Below are 26,103 nucleotides of genomic sequence, written 5' to 3' on the forward strand. Positions count from 1 at the left end.
TTTAATAGAGCTTATGATGCAAATGTTTTCGTCCAATCAGAGAGAAGCTGATTCAGTTATTTATGGTGTTGTTGTATTCAATTGTATTTTGATGTGTCATGACATTCTTCTGGCGTGGCTCATAATAGAAATCAACTAGAACACAAAATTCAGATAAAATTCAAATAAAGACAAACAGTAAAATAGTATAGAGAAGATAGAGGTGAAAAGAATATCAAGAGGACATTAAACAGAAAGTTATATATTATTAAAAATGTAATGAGAAAAGACATCTTTATATACATATTAGATGAGTACTGGGGTGCAAACATAACAAATTTTACAGACCAATTTAATTTCTAACTGATTTGAAAAAGGGTTTTCTTTTTTTATATATATGTTTTTAACATTTCTTTAAATGCAATTCCTAATTTTGGAATATATTTTTTTTCTTCTGGAGAATTTAGACCCCCTAACATGTAGCTATTCCCTACACTTTATCTGTCTGAGGGAGGTCACACCTTCATATTTTATCTGTAAATGTAATTATTTGTATGTATGAGACAATCCTGTCTCATACGTACATATTATATTTCAGAAGTTAAAATGAAAACATACGGCACAGGTTGCAGTTTTCTTTTTTCATTTATGTCTTTAGTTTTGTAAATAAAAATATGAGATACTTTTTCAGATTCTTGTGCGTACTCCCAGTAGCTGTCATCCTAATTCTCACAGTGGACGTCACCACTAAAGTGCTGAGTCATATGCCAAAGCCATCTGAGCCATAAGACAATTAGGACGAAGAAGTGGCACACAGCAGCATTTAACTGGAGACGCTGAACAAATACTGAGCGGCCTAAATGGGTTAAAGCAAACACAACCTGCTCGCCTGCTGCTTTCCTGAACTGAGGAGAATCTCCAGTGGGGGCTGTGAATGTGAAGTAGGTCAAGAAATATTGTTTAGTTGTTTTTTTTGTTTTTTCAATTCAAAACAATCTTACGTTTGGGTACTCCATTATCATTTTGTTTTTACTTTCACCAGAATTTGAGCCAGGAAAGCTTAACTCAAGCTGGATATAGTTGGATTTTTATAAAAATAAATGTTACACCAGTGATTTCCACATTGATTTTTGGGAGATACATTTAGAAATAAATGAGACCAATGTACTATTACAGGATTCTTCTCCAGCTACCAGGTCAGAACTCTGCTTGTTCATCTTACAGGACAGACAGGACGACGGCACTTTTCTTGTGAAACTCGGTGGAAGAAGCAACAAATCCCAGCAGGTTTATCCTCTTCATTTCGGGGGTGACGCTGCAAATCAAGACTCAATCTTGACACTTTTAATAATGTGAACTTGAATAATAGTGAGACAGAAGCTACCTGATGTCTTCATAGTCTCCTCTCAGTGACGAGGATTTTCCATTCATTATTTCACTCGTCTGCAGTTGGGATGAATTTTTGAGACAACTTAAAAATTTCACTTCAGAACATCCTGAAAAAAATAATGAAAAACAAAAACCCTCAACAGCAAGTCCTTAGAAAACAGTTCCATATTTATTGCAAAATATTTTTGTACAGAATACAACTGAAAAAACATCAACAGAGGAGGAATGGACAGTAAGGCCAACATCAGAACTCCAAGAGCTGAACTGTACAAACACCAATAGTAACACTTGCTGCTTTAATAGTGTTTTTATACATAAACTGTTTCCCGCCCTCACAGCCACCTCCTTAAGGGGGAGAAAAAGAAAGAACTAAAACATCTTTCCCCTTTTTCGGAAACATTATTGCCTTTGCCTGTAACACCTTCAACTAAAAACACCAACGGACAATCCTTAAAATGTCTAAATTTCTGTAAGAAACTTGTCCCTTGATTGATAATGTCTCACAAAATATAAATATATATACTTGTAAAAAGCTCCAAATATGGGACTGTTAATATTTTTTGAAGTGAGTGTTGCATCACTTGAACATGAGGAGGTTCAGAGCATTACAGCTAAAGTTAGGAGGCTAAGACCATTAGCTCAACTTCTAACACCAGCAACTGAATGTGCTGAGATAACACTTCTGATTTGGAACTAAATAAAACATTTAAAGTTTGCTTTTAGTTTACGTCACACTGCTGGAATAATTGAACCCTCGCTTGAGCTTGGAGGGGTTTAGCATAGTGCGCCTAGATAAATTCGGGCGTGCATGCCCATGCACATCCTCATGCGATTTGGCACTGATGTAAAAGTTCTTTCCTCAAAGTAAACCTCTCGGTATACTCGTCAAAGTCTCTCCAGCTCCTTCTCTTACATCTTTTTTTCTTTACACATAAAAAAGGCAGAGTGAGACAGGATACATTTTTTCCCCCCCGACATTCAAATGTACATCTTTAACATTGGCTCTCCCAAAATTTGGGAGACAAAAAAACCCCTCCTGTCTCTGGAAGTTTATTATAGAAAATAAAAATTAAATAAAGATTAAAATAGATACGATTTTTTTTCTCATATGCATAAGCCCTTCAAGAAAACACACCAAAACATTAGAGGATGAAGATGATGTACAATCCAGAACTCCAGAGGAGAAAGAGGGTTTTTCTGACACGACACGACTCGACTAGGAAGGTAGACGTGGAACAAGAGGTGCAACGAAACTGTGTCATGTTCGCCCTTCTGATTCTATATCTTACATCTGGTGGATAAATCACAAAACACAAGTCTCCTCCTTTAAGCTGCGAACACGCTGCTCGCCGGCGTCTCCACACCAGCCAGACGACGGACAGACTGTGGTCTTCAGACACAAACAGGCAGACCAACGCGACGCTTTCTGTCCAAACACAGAGATAAAAGCTAACTGCTGCTTCTGGGATGCTTCGTCGACATTTTTTGTTTGTTCGTTTTTATCAGCGTTTTTTGGAAGAAAATGTGAGTTTTGTTGCAGGAACTCTTCTGCAAACATTCATTTCGCTAATGACGATGATAACTTGAGCGTTATTAAAGTGAATTGAGTGTTTCTTCTGCATTATTGTGTCACTATGCGCAACTTAATGACTGGTTATTAATGACCTTTTCTTTCCCTCCACTAAAATAATCTGATACACTGTAGTTCTGTAATGGTGTGTGTGTGTTTTGTTTTTTTTTTGTTTTTTTTGGGGGGGGGGGGGGGGGTCTTAAATGTTTTCTGGATATCACAAGTGCTATCAATGATCTGATACCCTGAGTAGAGGACATAGGCTTGGGGTGAATTTCAGTAGAAACAAAAACATTTTTGCCAAGCAAACACCAACTGAAAAAAGGACATTACTAAGTAATACCACCTTTCACACATAAATAAAAATCTGTACTTATCGGTACATTAAAAATCCACAAATGTAACCAGAGAGAAATAAAACAACAACAACAACAACAAATCACTCATGACAACACAGTCATTTTCAGCCTTACAATATGCATATATTCATGCATATATATTGTGTATTTCCCCTTGCATACAGGCGAGTGGTTGGGGACTATATAGAGAGCCTTTAGATATACCAACTCCCTCTGCAGAGACTAACACTGATTATTAAGAGATTGGTAGAAATGAGAGCAAACATAATTCACAGGACAGGCTGAGGGGCCAGAAGACGGGGGCTGATTCTCTGCAGCCTTGTAAACAGAGGAGGCCAGAAAGCCAGAGAGGATGATGGGTAACAGACATCCACTTAAAGCAGCAAAGGTAGGACAGATTACAGGAGGTGGAGGGTGGGTGGGAGTGAGGACAAGAAGAGGCGGGGAACCTTTTGTTTCCAGATTACCAATCAGAGTATTCAAAGCGGCAGCACCACCTCACAACCTCGTCTGCTTCCCGTCAAGCTCGGCGGAACATCAGTTCTGACGCTGAAATTAAGTTAAACTTCTCAACGTGTTCCTGCTCAGGAGGGGAACTACTCAAAGTGTAACAAACAGAGGACTCAGCGATGTAACACAGCGTCTTATAGTAAAGCAACCTATGGGCTGAGTATGTATTTGATCACTGGGGGGGGGTTGAGCAGGAAGGTGCGATGGGCAGATAGAGGTCACTGGGTCTTCAAAGACAACAGCTGACCTCTCTCACCCCCACTTCTCTCCAGCCCCCTCCGACATCCTCTTTGGGTCATTAAGAGCTGAGAGGATGGAGAAGTTCAGACGAATAACTGGATCCGCTCGCGGATGGTCTGCCGGCAGATCGGGCAGGTCTTGAGCGCGGCGCTGCAGTCGATGCAGGAGGCGTGTCCACACTGGAAGACCAGCTTGATGTGGTTGTCGATGCAGATGGGGCAGGTGATGCGCTCCTCCATCTGGCGGTAGCGAGACTGCAGCTGCTCCAGCAGGTTGTGCTGCTCCGAGTTCTCAGTGCCGGGGCTGCAGTCCACTTCTGTTTGGTCTGCGTAGGGGGATCACAACGGGAATGATGTCGAAGCCATGAGGAACTGAGTCCATCAACTTAGACAATAACCGTAGGTTGTTGTTTCGTGATGTTTAAGAGAATAATGAAGGCTGTTGTGCTGGTTCAAAGATAATAAGGCTGTGCACCAAAGCAGCTGACCACGCACACAGCTTGACTCAAAATATGTAACTGCGGCCGATATGGAGGCGCTTATGTGCATACGTGACTTTAAAATCATTAAAGAAACTCATGAATAAACATTAGGGCAGCATCAGTCACAGCACTGGAAGCAAAATGTAAAACTGGTTTCTCATTAGAATTCAATACAAGTTGGACAAAGGAAGATTTTTGTCCCAAACAGGAAAATATACAAAAAGAAAGAGGACTCTTCTTACCTTGTCTAATTTTCTTGGTGATTGTGACTTGACATTTGATGCATTTCTTCATTCGATGGGCACACTCTGTTCAGATGAGGACAAGATCAGATTTTAATAGATAGAACGAAGTCGGGACTCACAGTCACAGTGTATGCTAAACATGTAACTGCTCCCAAGGTGTGTCCATGAATTACACATAAACTGATAAATACGCTGGTAATACAGTTTAACGGCTTCAGTACACATGATTTCTATTCTATTCTATGTCCGGTCTTTTGCTGCCACTGGTTTCATCAATTCCCTCTCTTGATGGCCATCGCAGAGCCCTCCACTAACTCCGGCCTCCACCCACCTTCACAGGCCACGCTGTGCTGGCAGGGGCAGAAGAGAACCAGCAGAGCCAGCTCGGAGCAGATGAGGCATTCGCTGGGCCCCGGCGGTGTAGGAAGAACCAGGTTGGTCATGGTGTTGGGCGTGGTGTGGACCCGCCGCAGGCTGGCGCTGCTCAGACCCTGTCCACATGTGATGGCCTGCAGACGCTGCAACCTGACAGACAACACACAGCTATTAGAACGCAGAGTGCATCTTTTTCAACTTTTCAATTTTCTTTTTTTTTCTGTGGTAGCTGATTTCTGTCCATCTTTAAATTCTAGCACAGCTCATGCAGAAATCTACCTGTGTTTCTCAGAGAAGCTCTTGATGAGCTGCAGCATGGTGCTGTCTGCCACCAGGTCCAGGGGACTCTTGCCTTTGTGGTTGGCATAATTGATGTCAGCCCCCTCCTGTGCTAGAAAACAAGCGATGGCCGCGCCGACACTCAGCTCGGTATTCCCAAGAAGACCTGAAGCGTTCAGCTGTGGATACACATGACGATGATGGGAAGAGGGGATGGGAAAGACAGAGGAAGGGAGAACATGTTGGAGTTAAAACAAGCTGGATTTTGAGATGTTCTACAAACATACCCCCCTAATGAGAAGGCTAAGAACTGATCATGTGGAAATGGTAGAACTTAGTCAAGGACGCAGGTAATTGAAACAAAGCCAGATTATTCCAGCTAAGGCTGATACACAGACCCAAAACCAATCAGCACTGTAGAGCTCCACCAATAACTCATCTGCTGACAGGAGCCAAAACAGGCCTGAGCACTGAAGTCCAGCCACCTTCATGTGTCTGTGTGTGTTGTCTTGGCAGGTGTCCAGGATGCTGAGTTGAGCTGCAGTGTTTGCGGTCAAGTAGACTAGAAAGCACGTTCTTCATCGGCGCAATGATATCAACACCACTTCATGTAACGGTGGGATAAGTGCTCATCTAAAAAGCGCTGCACAAAGCACGGAGTCAAGGTCTCTTACAGAAAAGCATGAAGGAGATTAAAAGAGACACTTTTGATGGATAGAGCTACAATGTTAACGTCTGGTGAACAGCTCCTTCAGCAAGTGCTGAAAGCTGCTCAATCAATATCTTTATTAACTCTTGGTTTCATTGCCATGTACAATGTGAGAGGTTTCGCTCTAGTGAAGAATCCACAGAGAATTATCACCCAACTCTGACGCAGCAGGTAAACATTTTCAGTGAGAAAAGCTTCGACACAGCCACTGTACGCAGACAGACACAGTTAGCAAATAGCCGGCAAATGTAACAGAGCATTTAGCAGCTAAAGATCCACATATTGGTGGAGACCAAATCAGAGCAAAAACAAGAGGGAATAATACATTTATTGGGTCCCCTGGAGCACATCTCTAGCACCATAACAACGTGACATGTCAGTGTTGTGTTTACAGCTTGTTGGGCTGCTTCCAAGAGGACAACTGGCTTAATGTTACGAAACTCCAGTGAGCTTGATGAGCTTAACTGTCTTTCTGCTAGCAGTAGCATTATCCTTGCTTGCCATGATGAATCTAAACATTTCCATAGGTCACTGTTCTTGACTGCAGCCGTGATTCACAGGATCTTCCGTGCACAACGTGACTTTACAAAGAAAAACAGACTATTCAAAATGTCAAAGCGTCACATTAAGGTTAGACATACTAGAGGGAGGCCTGAGGTTTCAGTCAGTATTATCTGCTCCTCAGAGGATTAATAATACCACATGACTTCTTTTAGATTCATTGGATTGATGGAGTGTGATCCTATCCAGGGTCCTCTGGGGAGAGATGACATGGTGTGTTTACACTGCACTCCTAAATTTGTAACAGGCATCTTAACTAGAGCTCCCTCTTTGCCAAATCTATATTACTATACTAAGTGGGTCCTCTTCACGTCTCAATCCTTCAGCACTTCCTCTTTCCCATCAGCACTTCATTACACCATCGTTCTACATCTCTTGCCAGCACTTTCTCTTAAAGCAAGAGAGCGATATGAGATTAAAGTCAGACATTTTTATTTCTCAGGAAATAAATCCTGAATGTTGAATTAAAACTGCAAATGCTGTTTTTCTCCAGGAACAACAAACTGTGGTAATGTCTGTTTTAACTTTCGCACAGCACCACTCCAGTGCACCCCTATCTGATTACTTTCTCCTCAGTTAACCCCTCTCTCTTGGCCTGTTTACACAAGAAGTGTGTTTCTCTTCACTTAACCCTCTCCTTAAAGTCATCCCGCATGACTTCCTTTCTCTTCTCGTCATTTACCTGGCAAAGCCAACTAACTGCTTTATCTGGGATTAACCCCTGAGACTACAGACAAACATCTTTACATTCCTTCTGTTTTTGTTTACCGTTCCCTCCCTGCTTCAATATTGAGTATGTTCTTATCCTTCACATCTTTATTTACCCCTGCTCTGTTTTTACCTCCTCAAGACTGCATTAATCATTTTTTCCCCATCTTCAGTCTTCATCTACCCGCCTTTAAGAGACTATTTACCTCTCATTCAGCCTATATTTACTCCTCTTTGAATGTTCTCATATTGTTCCACTAGTCCTTTATTTATTGTCTCCTTGGTCACCATCTCTTCAGTCTTTATTTAGCCCCTTATTCTTCCTGCGGTCACATCTTTTTAAAGCTGAGTTGTCTCTCTTCAGCTCATTCAGTCTCATTGTAGTCACACTGTAACTCCTTCTCATTATTTATGTCAAGAATAAAATCAGTTAAGAATCCTGAGTGAATGAATAAAGCAATGTGAACAGCACGCTTCCTCGCTCTCTGTCAGCTCTCACCCTGCAGTAGAGCGATGTGGAGGTGCAACCCTCGCCGCTCTCCTCGGTGCTGCTGGTTCCCACGGCGGGGCTGAGCATAACGTTGGCCAGCTGTGGGCGGAGGAGGGCCACGTGCATGGCCGTGTCGCCGTCCTCGTCCTCCATGTTGACGTTGGCACCCTCGGCCACCAGCAGCTGCACCAGGTCAGTGTGGCCCTGCGTCACCGCCAGCTGCAGCGGCGTCTGGTTCCGGTTGTTGCGGATATTGATGTCGCAGCGACCCTGTGGAAGAGGAATTTGATTTAAAAAGTTACATTTTCTCTCCAAGAAACAGAAAATCAAATTTCATTACATTTTTAATCAAATGTATAAAAACATGGTGTGTGCATTCTGCGCTGCAAACTGGTGTTCCAAGTCAAAATCAATCTTGAAATTAAAGAGCAGCAGTAAAGATATATGAACAGAGTTTTAAAGGACTCTGTTTTGCTCCAGTGTTCAGCTCACCTCCTTAACAAGGATCTCAGCCACATCGTGGTGGTTGTTGAGGGAGGCCAGGTGCAGCGCGGAGAAGCCGTCCTCCTTCTTAACGTCCACCAGCTGCCGCGCTCGGGCCAAGATCTTCTCTGTGGCCCTGCCGCCAGGACAAACAACACAATGCTCTATTAGGCAGAGTGCTCAACACTCCGCATGGCTTAAATCAAGAACAGTTACATCTGTAATAGCTGCCCTCAGTGCTTTTTACCATCTCTCACCTTTTGTACACTGCTGAGGTTTGTCATTACTAGAAAGAACTACAGACTGGCCAGCAGTATTAAGAAGGATTCAGATACTGGCTGCTGATGCCAGTTAGACACCCATATCTACATCTAGTGGTATGAAAGTGGCCTGAGCCTGATCAGACACAGTGGCATCTAGAACAACACTGCAGACTGTGCAACATGCCCTAAGCATGAACCTCTCAAGCTCATTTTATCCTGTGCCACAGTGCACTTGACACAAGCTTGGACAGAGACGCAGGTGGTGCAGAGCTGCTAACAAGCCGATCCAACAAGAAAACAGTGAGGCCCAACAGGCAGCCACTTCTCACTAAACACAGCCAGCTGACCTCCTGATGGTTTTTTAATACTTTAATACTCCTCCACCTCAGGCCTTTAATAACATTAGATCTCTAGTAGCCTTGTAGTTTTCCATCATATTCAATATTCAGCCAGTGTGCTACAGCATCGACAGAATATACCAAACACTGCCATCGACACCTCACAGCTCGACATCCGACACGACTGAGGACACTCAATCCTCAAATCTTTCAAGGTCAAAAACTTGAGGCATCTGTCTGTGTTATCTGGAAGGAGGGTGAGGGTTAACAAAGTTTACTCTGCCTGAAGGATGAGAGCACATTCATTGAAGTGAGACCATTAGAACTTTTTGTGTTTCATGCAGGCTGATGCTGCAGTGTAAGGCTGGGCTACACGTCCTCCGCTCCGAAGCTCAGCGTGCTTTACGACGTGTGAAATTGAAGCCGACAGCCTAAGCGAGCACCACCCAGGAAAATGGCCGTTGAGGCCTGGGTGCAATGTGACCCAACCTGTCTATGGATGTCAGGCTAATTTTAATGTTAGCTCTGCTGGATTTCACCGATTGAAACACTGGTGTTGATGATGTCGACACTGAGGCTGGTGAGCAGACAGACGGCTTCTCATTAACCCTGATTAATAACAACAAAAACTGAAGGATTCTAATATATTGTTCAGCAACTAGCATACAGAAATGGACCAGAACATTTATAGAATGCATTCAATTTTACACTAATGAGTAATAAATGTGATATCATCCAAAAATACAGTCAAAGCTCCGTCATACTGTAGTTCGTCATGAGGTACTTGTATTTAGAAAACTTTACAGCTGGGAGACAGATGACTGATGTTAAAATGTTAATTAAAAATACATTTTAACTTGTGAGACATTTTTCCTTAGACTTAGGATTGTTTCATTGCATAATTTGTAGAGAAAGTCTCTCTACCGAGCACCAATTTGGAACTGTTCTTCCAGCAAATAAAAGTATTTAAGCTATGTACAATATATGGTATGCATGTGTGTCCTAATTTGTGTTCTTATGTCTCCCCTGGCATGCTTTCTATACCCAAGACATAATTTTTGCATACCAATAGCTGAAGCTTTAAATGTTTAACAATGGGTTCCTCTCTAACTAATTTTTTTTTTTTTTTTTTTTAAAGCACAATCAAAACAGTAAATTTGTCACTTAAAGGATAATTTCTGAAGCATGACTACGTCAGTGTACTACGATGGACAGAAACAGAAACTTAATCACAGACTCTCTTGAATAATGCATACAGGAAGTGTCACCTGTCCTGTATTACGCTGTATAAATGCTCCCAGTGCTGCTGAGGGAATATGAGAAATGCCATTATATTTGCATCAGTGTGGAGAGGGACAGTTTTAATGCAACTTTAATCACGATCATTAACAAATTACAACATTTACAGGCTCATTAGCAGCACACTGCTGATGCATTTCACATGCATTACTGAGGTCTGCACCAATGACAGCACAGGCTGCTTTGTCACATGGAGAGCGAATATGGCCAGGATCTCCTCTGGGAGGTGATCACTGAGGATGAAGGCTGTTGGGAAGACACTGTGCTGGAGGTCACTGCTACCTGCAATGCAGCTCTCTCTCTCTCTCTCTCTCTCTCTCTCTCTCTCTCTCTCTCTCTCTCTCTCTCTCTCTCTCTCTCTCTCTCTCTCTCTCTCTCTCTCTCTCTCTCTCTCTCTCTCTCTCTCTCTCTCTCTCTCTCTCTCTCTCTCTCTCTCTCTCTGTGTGCGTGTGTTGTGACGGTATTGATGGAGGGAAATATCGTTCTTGCTGTTGAGTCGCCTCAAGAGCACCGTCGTTGGCTAAAGAGCTCACCCTTGCATATCTGAAGCAGAGACAGCCGTATGAGCTGAGCCCACTACCCCTCATTTCTCTGTGTTATTTCCATAATCGTTACTCCTGTGTGTTCATGAATATTCAGACTTGGGCTGACATTTCTGGGCAGTTTTGCACAAACATGCCTTCACACACAACAGCTAGAGGGCATCAGCTCGAGGGCACGCTGGTGATGACTTTTCTGGAGACTGAAGTCATCATTTGGTTATTTTTGGGAGTTTGCATCATGCTTGTTTGCGACTTGCTTCTCGATCAAAGCTTGATAAAAGCAGAGGGAACGTACAATGAGCACTAATTATTTGACTGTGGAAAAGACAAAAGCTATGAAAATAAAGGGTTTTGATTTCATGTACAATTAGCTATGAATATGAGTATGCTGTGAAATCTGGTGTGTGCCAGACAGTTGACATTATATTGTCCAAAAGCAGAATGTAAATTCAGAAAGACGGGAGTAAGACAAGGAGAGGCTGGAAGAGCAGGAGAAACTGCTGGGAAACAAAATTATTCTGGTGAAAGTGAGGAGAAAACAAGGGAGTTTTGAGGAGGTGAGATTACAGGAAAGAGGGAAGAAATCCAGCCAAGTATTCTTTCTTTTCAAGGAATACAGTAAACAGACAAACCATCCTGTGCATCCATTTGCCTTTTCTGTCGAGATGAAAATTCCACAGGAAATCTGGCCGCTTGCCGTGTTTCTTTTCTTTCCCAGGACTGTTTGTGAACTCTAGCCCTCTTTTTCCATTTCCTCACAATAAATAAATACTCTAACAAACAAAACATTCTCATCTTTCTGTCACAAAAAAAAAGACAACAGAGGGCCACAGCTGCTCGTAGGAACGTTTCAACAGTCGAAACAGACAAAAAAAAAGGTTTATGGATGATCTTTACTGCTAAAGCTGAGGACAATAAAGCCATCATCAGCTGAACACGGGGAAAATCCCACGCAGAGGTACAGATCATGCAGTACTCTGGAATAAACTCCAGTGGATTCTATGAATTTACTCCACAATGATTAATGTCATCTCAAACAGGAGATAAACTGTGATGAGATGCGTTTACGCTCAATCTAACGCCTGCACACATTCAAGCTGTATATTCCACTTTGCACTGAAGCCAGAACAAACACACCTGGGCTGTATCAATGTTGTGTAGGCCAGCTGGTGATATATGAAGGAACTGGTGAAGCGAGCTAATCCCGAACACTGTAAATCCTGCGTCTCTCCTTCTGGCACAGCGGCCGATGTCAGGCTAAATGAATGCTGGGGAGTGCAGCCTAAACTCCCAGCACTGCACATATGACACTTGCCAGAACAGATTGGACATTTTATTTAATGACTGTCTGCTGCAGTCTCCACTCCACTTCTTTTTTCCTCTCTCACTGCTTGCAGACAGTATTTTCCCCATATTGCACTCATGTACAGGACTGTCCTTAAAGGTGCAGACAATATGAGCTGGGGGGGGGGGGGGGGGGGGGAGGAACTATGGGTCACTCTGAGGTGAGGTTGGGAATTGAGAATTTTGCACTTCAATGTTTCCCTTTAATGAGAGAAACGGACTGACTTATGCTCTTTTCTGACTGGTTTAGTATTTGACACAGACAGACTGTCATAAGTACATAGTGGAGAGTCTGAGGACCAAGCTATGGTATTCTAATCACAGCCTGAAAATCTTTACTAATGACAATAACAGGGCTCCCACTCTTTGGTATTTAGATTTACAAGATATTATCCATAAAATGACACAAAAATACACTCTAAAAATCTGTAAGCGAAACCTTGAACGAAGTGGCATCGCTTCAGGGAGGAAATTTTTGGTGAAGCTGGTGTTTCTCATTCTCGCTTCCTTTCCTTCATGGCACTTCTTTAAAAAGAGCCAAGGTCAATTATATGGTTTTGTTATAATTTAGGAAGGAAAGTTCATATAAGGTCGTAAAAGCCTTGGAGCAAAGAAGCAGGAACCTCATAACGGTCAGGCGGAAGTAAAGAACGCCATCACTCAGACCTCTGAGGATACTTCCTGTCTTATTCGTTTTTCAAATCTTCGTATCTAAAGACAAACTGCACAACTGCAGAGGCTGCTTTGAGTCCTCTATAATGTGCATAGCACTTTTTTTTTCTTTTCTTTTTTTCTGGTTTCTTCAACCAAAGGCAATGACTCACCCTGCCAAACTAAATTTTATATCTCTGTTTATTTAGTCTATTGAGGTCTTCAGTGTCCTCACTGGATAGAAGGGACACTCACTCAAACTTTAGACCCTCTCTGAGAACAAGGAAAAACTCTCTTTGATGATGAAACCTTAGGAGGGCCTCCTCAAACATGGATTCTCCTGCTGCTGGTGATGACTGAAGACGTTCTGTCTTTCTGCGTACACCCCTGCTGTGGAGGTGAAGCTGATGGTGTTGGGTGGCAGTGATGTTGTGTGGGTGAGGAAGAGGAGGTGTGACAGTCTCACACAGCAATTGATGGTGTAACTGTCTGTCTTCTGGCACTGCTTTCGCCTTCTTCCTCCTCTTCCTCTTCTCTTTCTTTCTTTCTGGAGGCTTGAGGAAGTGTGTCTTCCTCCTCTTCTTCAATGGCCACATCATCCCTATCACTGTCCTCAATGCAGCTGACATCACCATCAGAGCCGTCATCTGAGTCAGTGTTGGCGAATTCATCCCACCACCTGAATCTTTTGCTGCTGCTCTCATCATCCTCTTCCCGAGGCCTTCGCCAGGATTGATCAAGCTGTGGGTCTTCCTGCTGAATGGGCAGGTCTATTCCCACATCTGCTTCAGCAACTGGAGCGACATCCTCAACATTACGTGGGAGAGGAAATGTTCTTTCGAGAAATACCCGCAACCTCCAGCGGGCAAGGTCTTCTGAGAAATTGTGGAATCCGTCTCCTTGTCCCTTCATCTGTGCTGGTCTGTAAATCTACAGAGCAGTTAGTAACTTGCAGTAGTTAAAAGACGGAAAGAAAAAAAGGACTTCTGCAATGTCTCTTTCAGGGAAATCTGCTGACCATGGCGTCTGTTTATCTGGTTTTAATCTAGTGAGTGCAGAGCTGCTAATGGAGGTTAAGGCAAGATTCTCACGGTTACATCACCATGACAACCTTTGTGATGGCAACGACAGATTTCAAATTCCAAAAATAACAAATAAATAAATAACTTTTTTTTTTAACACACATAAAAAAGGCACATAATGTTGATACATGTGATTTTTCCAATCATCTGTATGAACATCTTCATTGTTATGTGTACAAAGAAATTCAGTGAGACCTTTGTTAGAATGACATTATTGCCACACATATTAAGTATTATAGAAAAAAAAGAGACATTTACAGCAAACAAAGAGTGATTGCTTTTTACTTTTTACCGACAAAATGATTCTGAAGAAAATAATCGATCGCGAAGAGAATTGTTACCTGCAGCCATAATTAATATTTATTCATATTCTTAAATATTCAAATGTGCATAGCACTAATACATAACATTTAGACTTTAAATGTATCAATAACATCATTTTAAATCAAATAAATTGAGAGTACTACTGGGAACTATACTAACTTTTAACAGGAAACCATTCTCTTTTGGTGTGTTGCCTCTACATTTCCAGGCTATTTGCGGTGTGTGGGAGCTGGTGTGATGCAACACGGACAGAGGAGGACACTGGCACACCAAAAATAAAGAGTGGTGTTTGAGGGATGAAACTGTATCGTCGTGAGAACATTCAGTTATGCACTGCGCCTCTGCCTGCCTGGTCAGTGCGCCGTCAAGGCTCAGCTCATGATTAAGCACCTCCAGTGTCAACCAGCCTAAAACCAACACAGTCAGAAAACAATGGAGGCTTTGTGACAGGTGTCAGCGAGGCGGCCGTGATGTTTGGCCTCAAGCACCTCGGTGTAGAGTGAAATGGCTGAGCTGATCTTTCACCAGCTCCCTATTGGTGTCACTGAGAGGAATATAATACAGGGAGCCATTTCGAGAGGAATCAAGTCAAATACTTTGGTATAAAAATGTTTTCCTTCTACTCTCAATAAGCACTGTGACACAGCAGTGACACAATCGACAGCCAATCATGAAAGCCAGCTCAGTAGATCTTTCCTGGGAAACACTATCTGGTGCACTGCTCACAGTTTGTTTGTATTTTTGGAATTTCTGTCCACTCATGAATCCCAGGCTCTGCATTGCTGAAAAATGACTACACCAAATGTGGACTCTGAAAAATGTGGAGGACCCGTCAATCTGCAGGAAAACAAGATGCAAAAGTAAGTGTTGCATTTTTGCCTGATATTGACTGCCAGCCTGCTGACGGGAGCAGAAGCTGTGTGGGAGATGAGCTCTGTATCTATAACAAATAGTGCTGAGAGATGACCTTTGGGACCTCATTTGAACCCACAGGAGAGATTCCCACACATATACGCCCATAACCATCATTTCCACTGCTCACATCAGATGCAGGCATTTAAACGACCAAGAACTGAAAACAACTGGGAAGACAGAAAATAACACACATGGCACACTGCTGACAAGCACTCGGATGTATTTGGTGCACACATACTACATTTGGGTGTGAGTTTAAGAGTGTGTGTCCATGCTGAGTGGTTAACAAGCTCACATTAGAGGAGACTGTCCAAATTTCTGTGGTTAAGTATGTATTTGAAATAACACTGATGATCTTGATTGTCTAATTGAATACTCCAAAACTAAAATAAAATTGGATCACTCCAATTCAGTGCTGACTTGTCCCTACCTGGGCCATTATTGACCATATTTACAATTATTCCCATTATTAACCAATATGTAATTATAGTTAAGTCACACGTGGAATGTTTTTTGAAGCTCAATCCCAAGTGGCAGCCAGCAAGGCTGAGCCATTACAATAGAGCCATAACTTGCATTTCTACTAATCTCACTAGACTCCAAGAAAACCCCAACTATATTCAACTTCTGTTGAAAAAGACAATACACTTTACCATGAATTTTAATATCTAATTTCACTTCTTATAATATGACTCATTGAAGCTTTAAAAGTACTCGCAGAAAGTTTTGGGTATGATCTGTACTCACAGTTTGTTTCCTTTGAGGGCAGCATGGTGCAGCAGGTTGAAGCCTCGGTGGTTCTGCTGGGTGAAGTCAATGTTGGGCACAACGACCAGGATCTCGATGATATTGCGGAAATCTTTAGCGATGGCGTCATGGAGCGGGGTGTCCCCATATGAATCCTGCTCGTGGGAGGAAAGCAGCACAGTGAGTGAAGCTGTTGCACATGTTGGAGCTAAACCAGTTCTGCTGGTTTTTTGGGCCTTTTCTTTAGGCCTGTTGAGACATGACACAGCAAAATGTGTGATGATGGTGAATGTATGAATCGCAGTGTCTTAGTAGAGGGGACCAGGGAATTCAACTTTGTTTTCAGAACAGCATCAATAAAAGCTGAATATCTATTATATATACATATATGATTCATATACAGTATATATGAGTTATAGCATCATCTGTAAAAGAAGTTGTCAATCTGCAACCATGACCTGATTTGTTTACTAGAATTTGTTGTAATCCTGAAAGACCATGTAAACTCATTTTGGGTCTATATTTGTGGTGTGATGGATGCTGTAGTACATTTTGATTGTATGTGGCACAAACAAAAACAAACTCTGGGGTGCTACTCCATGTTTTTAGCCGCGTAGCGACTCTACTCAAGCAGAAAATATATGCAGTTAGTGAATTCCGGGCCTGGTTGCAGGCATGTTAGACAGTCTGGAAAATGCCCTAAAAGAGACACTAAATTGCCTTAATGAGGCTGAGGGCTGAAGTGAAGCAGGGTCACAGTCAAATATCATAAATGTTGGAATTTGTGTTTACAACTGCTTGAAAGGGCAGTGTGTGAGTTGCTGATGACATGTGAATAACAAATGACTGATATTGCCAGAGAAGCTCACTTACTGGCTACCCAGGTGCTCACGCAATGGTCCTCTCAGTGGTCACTGACTGTTTGCTAAGTCATGAGCTCACTCTATTATCAGTCCTGACCAGTGACCGAGCCAGACAGGCGCATGATAAGGGTCATTTACTTGGAGATGCATTAAAAAGATGATATATTTTAAGATTTTTGCATAGATTTCATTAAAGCAAAGCATATTCATCTTTGACTTTAAAACAGGCAAAATAAACTTAGTCTGTTATCATACCCCTGTGTCTTGTGAGCCAAGTGTTAGCAACTGGCTAATCCTTTCATGTTGAACAACAAAGCCAACTGTACACTGCACAGCTAGCATAGAGCTGGTTTTCACTTATTTTTTATGTCACAGAGCAGAATAAGTCGAGGCCAATTAATGCACTTAACTAATATGGAGGAGTTAAGAAACAGTCTGTAGTATTAGGCATTCTATCCTAGGTATTCTAGGTCCTCTCACCTGAAGATTGACATCAGCCGAATGTTCAGTCAACACTCGCACTACGTCAGTGAAGCCCTTGTTGACAGCAATGTGGAGCGCTGTGCACATGGAGTTGTTCAGGAGGTTGACATTTGCCCCCTTGCTCAAAAGCAGCCGTGCAATCTCTGCCTGATTACTAAAGGGAAAGAAAACATAAACAGAAAAAGACACACACACAGATTACTCCTTATTGTCATCTGTTTCTGTTGAGTGATTCAACCTGTGCAAGCAGTGCTTTCAATTAAGTTAACTCAAACCAGTATATAAAAGCTCAAATGCTTATTCTGAAAACCTACTGCGAGCCACACAAACGCTCGAGGGTTGCATGATAAGTTACACAAGTATCATCTTTTTTAAAGGCTGCCATTGTGTTAGCATGGTTTTTCCCACTGCTGCAGGCCAGCAGTAAAACAAAGTTATTTTCAACAAGTATACATTCTCAAAGAGATTTGGTCAAAGGCTGATTTCCTGAGCATGTGTTAATGTGGTGAGAGGATGAGATGTGGCTGACTGATTAGGCGTCACTTCTGTGAATGGATTATCACATTACAAGGAAAGAGACAGACGGGAGCTGTCCTGTATAACCGTCAGTCTCCGGATTTTCCTTAAGCCACAAAGGGCACACTGTGGTTGTGTGCGTGTGTGTCTGAATTATCTTTGCTCCTTTTCTACACTCAAATGCGTGTGTGCAGGAGAACTGTGTCTGTGTGTATCCTCACCCGAAGGCAGTGTAGTGCAATGCTGTGTCTCCATCTTCATCCTTGATCTCAATGGAGCCATTGGCCTGCAGTAGGGCCTTCACCACCTCCATGTGGCCTTGGTGAGCAGCGACCTGCAGTGCAGTCTTACCCTGGTTCTTTATATCCACCTGCCAGGAACACAAACATGGTTGAAAGTTCATTGGAGACGGTAACGGCCTGGACACCGAGCACAAATCTGAAAACAGACTGGCAGGAAATAATCTGAGCATGGACAACAACCACGCTCGTCACACACCTGAGACATAATCCTAATTAGCAGTGTAGTCATCACTGCGCAGAATGTTGTCAAGAGCAGAAGAAAGAAAGTATTTTGCATATACTTTGATTTAATAATGCAGCAAGTTATTACTTCATGTTGTTTTAGAAAAAAATACATCTCAGACTATATTATACATTTTAAAATGTACAGTGAATCGTATGTAAAGGCAATTATCGTATCTGCTGTCTTACGACGTGTGCGGGTGGGTTTATTGTGGGTTGAGCACAATAGAAGTCATGTATCTAGAAAAAGCTTCTCCATTTTAAGGCCAGAAAATGTACCATATTACTATAAAACAACATGGAACATGGAAGACCCACCAAGGATTTAATCATTAGGAAAGCAGCGTTACGTTAAAGAGTAACTTCACACAAAATCCAATTTTTTTTAGCTTGTAAATTACATAGTTACTAAGTTACGAAAAATCTATCGAGGAAACTCTTTCCCCAAAACTACCAGGCAACATCAATACAGCGGTTCATGCATTTCATGCAAATTTATAAAAACAGACATGTTCAAGCTAAAACAAAGTGTTAAGTTTATCTTTAAAGTCTGTAAAAAGCGATTTTATGTTTTTATGTTCTACATTATTCTTCCTTTAAGTATAACACCAGCTTTGATTACAGGTGATTACGTGTGTGTGAGTGTGAATGAGGGTTAATCATTTTCATTTTCATCCACTTGGAACAATTATCATTGTAACAAATATGTTTTTGATGTCTCAATATCTTCCTGTAGCACAAACTGCTTACTGCTGAAATCTTAAAAGAAATGGTCGACAGCAAATAAACACTGATACCAGAAAAAGGAAAAAGTACAGGATGTAGCGCAAGAGGCCTGCTTCTTCTGTTCCTCAAAAACACAGACCTCTAATCTCTTCACCTCTCACACTCTCGTCATTAAGAGTACCCCATAAGATGTTCGTGTGTGTGAATGACAGAGGAGGACAACATCTAAAAACACATACAGACCATTTTTTGGATTCTTTATCATTAAATGTCAGCTTCAAAAGCTTTTCTTGGTTGCAGGCCTCTGCCATAAAACCAAGTAATAGAGAGTCCAGAACTGTTTCCATCAAAGATCTACTGAAATCTGCCTTAAGCCTCAGAAAACCTATTTGTGATGAGAACGGCACAATTTCATGAATTGGAATATTTGGTGTATGATCATATTACTCACGTTGCATGTGTTTAAATGATATCCCTTACATAAATTACACCAGTAATAATTAAGGTCAATATAACTTCTATTTCCACAGTGCTAGACGTGCCATTTAATATCATAATAATAACAGATTTGAGAAACCAAACTCTCAAATTTACATCTAGTAAGACATAAAACAGAACATTATTTAACCAGAAGTGCCTGACTGAGATTAAAAACCTCTTTTACATAGAGACATATTATTTTTACTTCTTTATGTGGCAGTATTTCTAAAATGTCTCTGATCTTGCTCTACCTCTCCCTCAGACACTGTCTTAACCAAACAAGTCAATTCAATTATGAGAATCAATTTAATAATTTATGAGGATGAGTGGAAAGAAGAATGTTTTGCTGCTGTGCTGTAGCATAATGGCACAGAGTGTTGGATAGTGGATAGTGTGTTGGATAGTGCAGTATCAAAGTGTTCAACTTCATTGGATAAACAGGCAAATGCCAGTGTATAACATGTTCCTTGCCTTATCCGTCTCACTAAGTCACTCTGGCCCTTAAATTCCCCACCCCCAGTCTTGGTGTCCTGGTGGAAAGAGCTCTTGGAACGGGCAGTGGACTGCAGCAAAGAGAAGGAGTGCTGCACTAACCTTGTCAGGATACTTCTGCACCAACTCCCGCACTTTGCTGGCACTGCCGTGTGCTGCCTCAATGACCAGCCGGCTGGGATTGTCCTGCTCTGTGGACTGAGACAGCAGCTTCTCCAACACTGAGATGACAGTACCTGAGCAGAGACATACAGAGACAGAGGAGAGAGTGGGGGAGAGGGAGAGGAAAAAGGTTGTGAAAAGGGGACAGACAAGAGAGACAGAATTATTCATTTAGCCTCATCAGTGTAATGTGAACAAGATGATTAAAAATGGTGTCGGAAAGCCTTCCAGAGGGCCAAAATGCACGCTGGTTAATGGCTGAGCTCAATGGAAAACCACAGGAATGAGTCAAAATGTCCCTCCATGTAGTAAACTCTGACCACACAGACATTCAGAAACACACATATGGACACACACACACACACATCTCTCCACTGTCAACTTCCCATCCTGAGGTGAACACATGCATAGAATAGATTGTCATGATTATGAGACTGCTGAGAACATCTGACATGAGGACAAATGTCTGCTGTGCTGCCAAAGCGTCTCGCTGTCAACATGCAGGACTGTGAAATGCTATAGAGAAGAACATTTCAAGAAATGACACCCGGTACACACACTTCTGAAAAAAGACAGACAGGGAATGACCGTGACTGTGGCTACGAACGCCACAGTTGCAGCCTGTATGTGAAAGCATGCATGGCAGAGACAGAGACAGAGCTGGAATGAGGGCAGGGGGAGGAGAAATGAATGCACGCAGACGGTAAAGGCTGGAGCTGGAGCGTTAGAGGTGAAGCCCCCTCGTCCCGGCAGAGGCCTTACTTCCAGATTCGTTGGGGTTTTCGACTGTCATGAGGTTGGCATCCACCTCTATGGGCTGGGCTGAGAGGCACGCTGGGTTGAACGTCCACGTCTGGCCTCCAAATGCCACCCGTAGGTCACCGTCCGCATATACTTTCAACACCTTCCCAACCTGGCCAAGAACCTGTGAAAAAAAACAGTAAGTAAGGTGGATGCCATGGGTGGGTGAGGAAGGGTCTTTTAGAAGGGTAAAAGACAAGGCAGAAGGTTGACAGAGACACATAAAGAGATAAAAAGTGGAAAAACCAGGAACTATTCATGGTATTTACAGGTCCAATTTCTGTGCCTCTTAAATTTTAGGTCTATAACGAGGCCACATTTGTGGAAAAGGCTCTAAACTTGATTACTTCCTGACATCCTCCTACACCCAATTTTCAACAAGTAGGTCACTCTTAATTCAGAGGGACGTCTGCCAAATAAAGGCTTTAGTAGGTTAACATCATGCACACAGACAGGGAGTAACCTGAAAGTACCAGGAGGCAGAGGTGACATTGTCATGGTTTTGCAAGTCTCAAGTCTGAAATTCCAAGTCAAATCGCACATTCGGATAAGTCCAGAGTGAAGTCTCAAAGTCCTAAACAAGTTCTTGTGCACCCTTCACCAAATTTAACGCCATTTAAAATTTTGCCTCTCTCTTCAGAAAATTATTGGTTGGCCATTCCAAGTCAAAAGGCTAAAGTCTGAGTTCAGTCACGAGTCACTGATGTATTGGTCATCTGTAATAACTAAAGCTAAAATACTGCGAGGAGTTTGAATTATCAGGCTAAATCAGCATACAGGAGTCATGCTGTCTGTCCACTCTCCATGGCCAGCCTGCAGTCTCTTCACACTCTCCATGTCCTCCAATACTCTCACTAGTTCGCCGACTCCAAAAGTGTTCACCTAGAAGAAAGAAGGACAGACAAATTGTGATCTAATTTGTGAGGCTCTTAAAATCAGCTGAAAACATAATGATAATGCAACTAAGTACAGTAACTCTGTACCTTGGTGAGGGCCCCAGGGTGGAAAGTCCAGCGGATGTTGTTGCTGTACTGGACTCTGACATCTCCTCGGTCAGTGATTCTATGAACAGTCCCGATCCGGCAAATGTACTGCAAACACAAAGAGGCCGTTTCACCCCGTGTCTCCCTCTGCATGGCTGTGACCTTAATGTCCCCTTTAGCAGCTGTGATTTGAGAGTTGGATGCTCTGTTTCCCTTCACTCTGTTCCATGCCAACGTCCATCTGAGCCACTTATATAAATATTCTGTATGACTTATTCAAGAGGCGCACGTGTTTTGACTGTGAGGCCATGTTTGTCCCAAACAAGAGTACATACTATGCACACAGTACAAACAGTTCAAAGTAACTTCTATATTATAGAAGAACTCAACAGGGAGTTATGTAAAGCTGTCTACTGTTAATACGTTTAGGTTTGTGTGATTTGTGTGTCTGACTCTAATACCTCTGCCATTTTGGGGTTCCACCCTCCATGGCCCTCCTGCATCTGTCGCAGGATGTCCACCTCCAAGAGACATTTGACCTTGTCTCCCTGCTGGAAGGAGTGGCCATCAGCACTCTCTTGGCGCTGCAGCTCTGCGTGCTCTCCTGGACGGACAGGCGTTAACATCAACAGATAGCAGAGACTTCCAAGGGATTTTCAAAGCAAACATAATCAACATTTTCTGCAGTCAAATTTATACCATTCGAAAAATGTCAAACACCAACAATACCACTAAACATATACATACAAGTAACCGAAACGTCTAAGGAATTCATACATTGAAACAGGAGCCTGTCTGTCTTACCTAATTTTGGTAGGTGGTCTTTGTAATAGAAGCCCCCTTGGCCGTCAGACACGTATTTGAGGTCTACCTTGCCCTTGTGTCCCATTCGGTAGACATTGGTGGTGCCATTAGACCAGGTGACACTGGCCACACTGCGACCAGACTCTGTGTCCCAGCCGCGAATGTCCACTACCTTCCCAACCTTACCCTCCCCGCCTACACACACATCAGTGCACACAAACAAACACACAGATATGCAAGAAACAACAATGCATCAGTGTGTGGGAGAAGGGGAGACGAAGTCAGTGAAAGAAAAATCAGCTCACTGCAGAAAGAGAAGTCGTTAGATGAAGACAGTGGATTTTGGTGCGTTTTGATCAGGAGAACAACGTGTGAACAGAGTACGTACGTAAACATCCATCGTCAAATTTGACAGTGTAAACACAGGAGAAAAATGAGATGACAGACACAGGGTGCATGACAAACATGTTCTCTGTTGGGACACAAGCACGTCATTCACTTCCATTTTCAAGAAGCAGTGCAGTCCTTTTGGTTTTTCCATGAATCAAACACCAGACAAAAACACAATTCCCCCTCTTGATTGAAATATAGAAAACATGACAGTAAAAACTAACAATCACCACAAAACAATGGAACATTTCAGAGCCACGATATTAGTGCACATGCTGTATTATAAGATGGTTTTACATCTCTACGGCAGGTTTTATGATGTAAGAAAGCCCTTGTTAAGCCATTAAAGTCATCAAGCTGCCTCACTGCCTAACCACACCAACTAAACCAGTGACCCGTAAGACTACATGGTGGGCTGGGGGTTTTTGAGCATGCTCAGAGCATCCTGTATGCACTTACACCATTTAATCCTGATGAGTGACTTAACCAAACCCCAGGGCGTTGATTTCAAAGACACCAAAAGGACATTTTGACTCATTCGCTCTAGCCCAGAAAAGGGAGCGTTGCTATTCTCAGAGACAATAATGACCCCAGACCAGGAAACACAGAGAAATATTAGCGTTCCCCCTTTCCCTGAAGGGAACGGTCAAGGGCTTTAATTTAGCCCACTGATGTGAAAGATTGCTTTCAATTACTATTTAAACTATTTCAACCATCATCCAATGCGGGCTGCTTGTGTGTGAAAGAGCCCATTTTTCAAAGCAGCAACAGCGTAGACTTGTTGTCACACTGTGTGTAACACTGCAGATTTTCATGGAAGTCACGAAAAAACACAATTCATAGCACAATCAGCTACTTTCTCAACACCTGCAACACACTGCGTTTTAAGTGAAGGGGCCTTTCAGTTTATGCCACTACACGGGGCTGGAAAAAGAAAAACAAAGAACACAAATGTTACTGAACAAGGACTCTGCAGAGACACACAGACAGGCACATCTGTGGAACAGACTCAGATGAGTCACCAGCAATATAAGCGCACACAGACACATACTAACACGACATTTCGCCGGTTAATGAGACGTGAGGTTAGAATGTTATTATGGGTTCTGGATGGTGAAACACTTTGAAGAGGTACAGCTCCATGGCTCACGAAGGTAGGGGGCCTGCTGAGTTGGCAGCGGCAAGTTAGTGGTTGGGAACAGTCTTCCCCACACACACACACACACACACACGCACACACACACACGCACACACACGCACACACACACACACACACACACACACACACACACACACACACACACACACACACACGCACGCACACACACACACACACACACACACACACACCACTCACCGTCTTGGTTGCCCCAGTCCCAGTCAGGTCCTCGAACCACTTTAACCCCCTGGAAGATTCCTTTGAGGATGATCCTCGGGAGGTTCTGCCTCGGTGCCAAGCTCACTCTGTGATAAGAGCATGAAGACGCAGATGAACAAACTGCTCTACAGACCATCTGAGACAGCGCCGCAACGACGTCCTTCATATAAAACACTGTCCTAGTATACCCATTAAAACCCCAATAAAACATTTCCTGTCTTGATTATAAAGCCAGTAATGCATGACACAAGGCAAATACATTTACTACAATATATACTGGGCATGAATGCTAATTATTAACATTTTGTCAGCCATGTTACTGATTGATAATTAATTAATCATGACAATCTTAGAAAAAAAAAATCCTTGATTGCTAATGGACAATAGGCTATATGTGCTGTGCAACCCATACACGTGTGGAAAGAATCAAATATCAAATCAACTGAATGCTGCGGTCACAATTCCAATAACAGATGCATAAAAAGTCCATTACTGATGGACAGAACCAAATTCAACAGATTAATCTTGTACAACTTTTCTGTTTCTTTTTTCCCTAAGAACATGCAGGACTCGTATGAATAAAGCCAAACCTATTCACGTCTCAAAAGAGTTCTTAATAAATCAGGCTGCTGTGAGTTCTGACGACAGACAGACAGAAAACGCACCCTGTGGAGTTTTCATTTTGTGAAGCTTCCATACAAAACGACGACATGTGTCCTCCCTTATAAAAACCTGCAAAACATTTTATACAACGTTTTGAAACCCGCACTGTGTCTATTAGTTTTGTTCTTTTTGCTCTTGTGTTCATGTCACCCCGTGATACACGACGTGTATCCTGCAACCCCCCAACTCCATCATTTTTGTCATTAGTTTGTCTATTCTGCCGTAACTCTTACACAAGTGGTCATGAGATTAGCAGGACACTACTTACTGTCAGAGAATGTCTTTTTTCTGTTAGGATTTCAGCATTGTGAACATTTAAACTCAAATAACACGCACAGGTGACCTTTGCATAGCCACTAACCACAGTGTCAACACTAACACAGTGACTAACAACCTCAAGCTGCGATGACAGATTCAGACACTCAGGTGAGACAGTCACATGCTCACAGTCCTTACCTTATAGTAAAGATTTGATCAGATCTTGGTGCAAAGGAGCTGCCTATTCCCATACTTTCTTGACAAGATCAAAATCCAACTTCCATTTAAACCCAACAACTTTTGGGACAGACTGAAATCATTTAAAATCCTGTGTGATCAAAAGGAAAAGAGCCTTGTGAGAGCTGTCGTCCTCAGGAAGCGTCATAGAGGCTTTGCAGCTCCCATCGGTCTCTCTAGCGCTGGGATTCTGCTTAAAGTTAACCGTGGCTAACTTCATTCCCCATCGCAGGTCAGATTTTTCAAGTTCTTGGGTACAACAGCAGGAAACAGCAGTACATTTGGCTCTTAGAGCCAACTAACAGTAAATCTCAGTGGGGGACTGAGCTTGAACAGGTCTGTTCTGAGAATGGTGTGAGTACAGAGCTTTGCGCCTAATCCCTGGACAGAGGAGCTATCAGAAAGCAGGCCATCTCAGGGCAAAGCATAGAGCACGTAGGCGTTTGCATGTATAAATGCT

General features: G+C 42.5%; 1 protein-coding gene across 4 annotated transcripts in view; it reads right to left on the minus strand.

Annotated features, from left to right (window-relative positions):
* Positions 1 to 1,515: 1,515 nt before the first annotated feature.
* Positions 1,516 to 26,103, minus strand: part of mib2 (MIB E3 ubiquitin protein ligase 2) — a 46,842-nt gene continuing 22,254 nt past the window's right edge. For 3 of the 4 annotated variants that reach the window (XM_070969423.1, XM_070969422.1, XM_070969421.1), the window contains exons 4-19: positions 24,465 to 24,571; positions 22,718 to 22,912; positions 22,375 to 22,517; positions 21,914 to 22,021; positions 21,708 to 21,812; positions 20,892 to 21,054; positions 20,070 to 20,203; positions 17,967 to 18,115; positions 17,227 to 17,383; positions 15,884 to 16,038; positions 8,388 to 8,514; positions 7,905 to 8,165; positions 5,428 to 5,606; positions 5,105 to 5,298; positions 4,771 to 4,836; positions 1,516 to 4,372 (exon numbers count right to left, since the gene is read on the minus strand). In XM_070969423.1, coding sequence (XP_070825524.1) covers positions 4,131 to 4,372; positions 4,771 to 4,836; positions 5,105 to 5,298; positions 5,428 to 5,606; positions 7,905 to 8,165; positions 8,388 to 8,514; positions 15,884 to 16,038; positions 17,227 to 17,383; positions 17,967 to 18,115; positions 20,070 to 20,203; positions 20,892 to 21,054; positions 21,708 to 21,812; positions 21,914 to 22,021; positions 22,375 to 22,517; positions 22,718 to 22,912; positions 24,465 to 24,571 — 2,485 coding nt within the window. In that variant the 3' untranslated portion in view covers positions 1,516 to 4,130. Of the gene's footprint in view, positions 4,373 to 4,770; positions 4,837 to 5,104; positions 5,299 to 5,427; positions 5,607 to 7,904; positions 8,166 to 8,387; positions 8,515 to 15,883; positions 16,039 to 17,226; positions 17,384 to 17,966; positions 18,116 to 20,069; positions 20,204 to 20,891; positions 21,055 to 21,707; positions 21,813 to 21,913; positions 22,022 to 22,374; positions 22,518 to 22,717; positions 22,913 to 24,464; positions 24,572 to 25,604; positions 25,797 to 26,103 lie in introns of those variants that run through there. The other variant, XM_070969424.1, reaches the window with a different exon arrangement.

Source organism: Chaetodon trifascialis, chromosome 8 (assembly GCF_039877785.1).
Source record: "Chaetodon trifascialis isolate fChaTrf1 chromosome 8, fChaTrf1.hap1, whole genome shotgun sequence".
In the NCBI taxonomy this organism is placed as follows: Eukaryota; Metazoa; Chordata; class Actinopteri; order Chaetodontiformes; family Chaetodontidae; genus Chaetodon; species Chaetodon trifascialis.